Below are 2,516 nucleotides of genomic sequence, written 5' to 3' on the forward strand. Positions count from 1 at the left end.
TTAGGATATAATGCATTTATTTAAAAAACACACACCAGAATCCCACTTAAAGGAAGTACAGAGACTAAAGGTTCATTCTTGCTTCCCCAGGACCCCAGAGTCATGTCCCCTCTCCAGGCCAGACTTCCAGCACACCTGGTCCTGAGGGAGTGGAAAGAGTGGGCTAAAGACCTCAGTGGTCCAAGAGAAATGGCAGGAAGGACAAGCCATGAGGATTCCATGCATTGAGTGGGCTTCCACCTCCAAGAGGAACCCAGAGGGCAGAAGCTCCAGTGGTGCCATGGCAGTGTTGGTAACCCACACCCACAGCTGGCAGGAGCAGTTTTGCCCTGTTTTGGCAGCCTCCAGGACCTCTCCTGTCCCTGGTCTGTCTGCCACCAATGAGAGCAGCAGCCATGTCCATGCAGGTCTTGGGGAGGATTGATTAGTCCTGGCTCCTGGAGCAATGACTGGTTCTGTCTGTGTCCAAGCCTGGTCTTTATTCTGATGCTGCAAGTGGCCCTGGACCAGTGTTTGCTCCAGAGGAGGAACATCCAGTGGTGTTGGGTGAGCCCATGGCATAATTGTCCCCAGAGGAGCTGCCCATGATCCCCTGATCCGAAGCAGCTTTCTGTCCCTCCAGCCTTCTCCCAGCGGATAACTCTGCCCCCTTCCCATCCATCACTCCTGGCTGTCAGAACCTCCTGAAAAGGGACAATGGCAGCCCAGGGTCCCCATTCACACCGGAGAGAGGGGCTGTTCCTGTGGAGTGATCAATGGCTGGTCCCAGCTGGAGGCAGGGCTGGACACTACCCAGCTGCAGGAGGGCAGCCCTTTGTCCTGCCCTCAGCTTCGCATTGGAAGGGACAGGAGGCTTCCCGGAATCTCTCAGGGTGAGGTTTTCCATGGCAATGTGAGAGGCCAGGCTTCCTGCACAGCCCCCTCCTCGCTCGGAGCACCCCCTGGGATGGGTGTTGGGTCTCCAGCTGTTCCTAAAGGGCACCAGCAGAGCCCTGGGCTGTTATTTGCAGACGTGTCTCTCCACCCTGCGCCGGCAGCTCCTGCACACGACGGAGCAGCACCAGCGGTAGCGGCAGTGGCACCGCTCCTCCACCTCCTCCGTGTACGTGTTGTACCCGCGGCCACAGCACAGCAGGGCACAGCTGGCACTGCCCACCGAGCTCTTGTTGCACTGCCTGTGGAGAGGAGGGTGCTGAGCTGGGGGACCTGCCCACCCAGGCTGTCCTGACCACAGCGGGACCACAGAGCCATGGAATGGTTTGGGTTGGGAGGGACCTTAATGCTCATCCAGTCCCACCCCCTGCTATAGGCAGGGACACCTCCCACTAGCCCAAGTTGTTCCAAGTCCCATCTAACCTGGCCCTGGACACTTCCAGGGATGGGGCAGCCACAGCTTTTCTGGGCAACCTGTGCTCAGCCCACCCACACCACTTCCCAGGACCTGCTCTCAAACCCAACAGTACAGACAGTCATGAAATTAGAGCTTATTACCTGTCCTGTGTCCCCAGAGACCCCAGCTGGAGATTTGGGGTGCAGTAGTCAGGAGAGTTGATGAGATAAACCAGATCTGTCTCTGTCACTGGCCTGGCATCCGTATCCTTGGCTATCAGCTGCTTCCTGGGCCCTACGAGCCGGTGGGACACCTTGATGGCTGCCAGGTACTTGGACTTGAGGTCAGAGGCAATTTCATCCAGGCTTGACAGTCCCTTCCAGCAGGTCTTCACTGAACAGGAGCCTGAAACACCGTGGCATTTACACTTGGTATCCAGGGAGTCACTCAGCACCTGCAGGGAGAGGAAAATAGGGGAGTTTGCTTTCTCCTGGTACCCACCCCGTGGATTGACTTGCAAGGGCATCCATGGCAAATTTAAAGAGATAAAAGAGCTCCGCTCCTTATTGCCACATTTAAATTAATATAATGGGGCAGTCAGGGGCTCAGCCCTCCTTTAATCCCTTCTGATAAGAACCTGATCCTTAAGGAACTACCTGTGGGAGCTGGCACTGGGGCTGGGGAACAGGAGGGCATGAAAGCACAAAACCCAGATGGGCTGGGGAGCCTCTGCTTCCAGTGAGGAGGGTGGAAAGAAGCACTGGGAGTACTGATGTGAAGTGGGAGATGTCTTGTGCTGGTTGTGGAAGGGGTGCAGGATGTCTGGGGTGGGCAGCAGTGGGGGGTGTCTGCAAAGACACTTTTTAACCATTTAGTTGCCTCTCGATGTTCAGACAACACCCCAACAGCCTGGCTGGAGTCTGACACCCTAAATTGGGCACCTCTGCCCCCGCTCTGGGCTGCTCTAAGGTGTGCTGGGCTGCAGCAGTTCTGGGGCATCCATACCCACTAGTCTGGGCTCCAGCATTCCCAGGGGGTTCCATACCCATCATCCTGGACTGCAGAGTCCCAGTGGGCTCCACACCCACTGTCTGACCCACTGTGTAGTCCTGGTGGGCTCTATACCCACCATCCTGGACTGCAGCACCCCAGTGATCCCACACCCACCATCCCGGAGTGCAGCACC

General features: G+C 56.8%; 1 protein-coding gene across 1 annotated transcript in view; it reads right to left on the minus strand.

Moving 5' to 3' along the window:
• LOC113956485 (protein Wnt-11b-like) overlaps nt 1–2,516 on the minus strand; it is a 3,649-nt gene continuing 1,133 nt past the window's right edge. Inside the window, exons 4-5 of the mRNA XM_027663135.1 lie at nt 1,492–1,784; nt 1–1,175 (exon numbers count right to left, since the gene is read on the minus strand). Of these exons, the coding sequence (XP_027518936.1) occupies nt 1,001–1,175; nt 1,492–1,784 (468 nt within the window). The 3' untranslated portion in view covers nt 1–1,000. The remainder of the gene's footprint in view (nt 1,176–1,491; nt 1,785–2,516) is intronic.

This window comes from Corapipo altera, unplaced genomic scaffold (assembly GCF_003945725.1).
Source record: "Corapipo altera isolate COAL_440 unplaced genomic scaffold, ASM394572v1 107b, whole genome shotgun sequence".
In the NCBI taxonomy this organism is placed as follows: Eukaryota; Metazoa; Chordata; class Aves; order Passeriformes; family Pipridae; genus Corapipo; species Corapipo altera.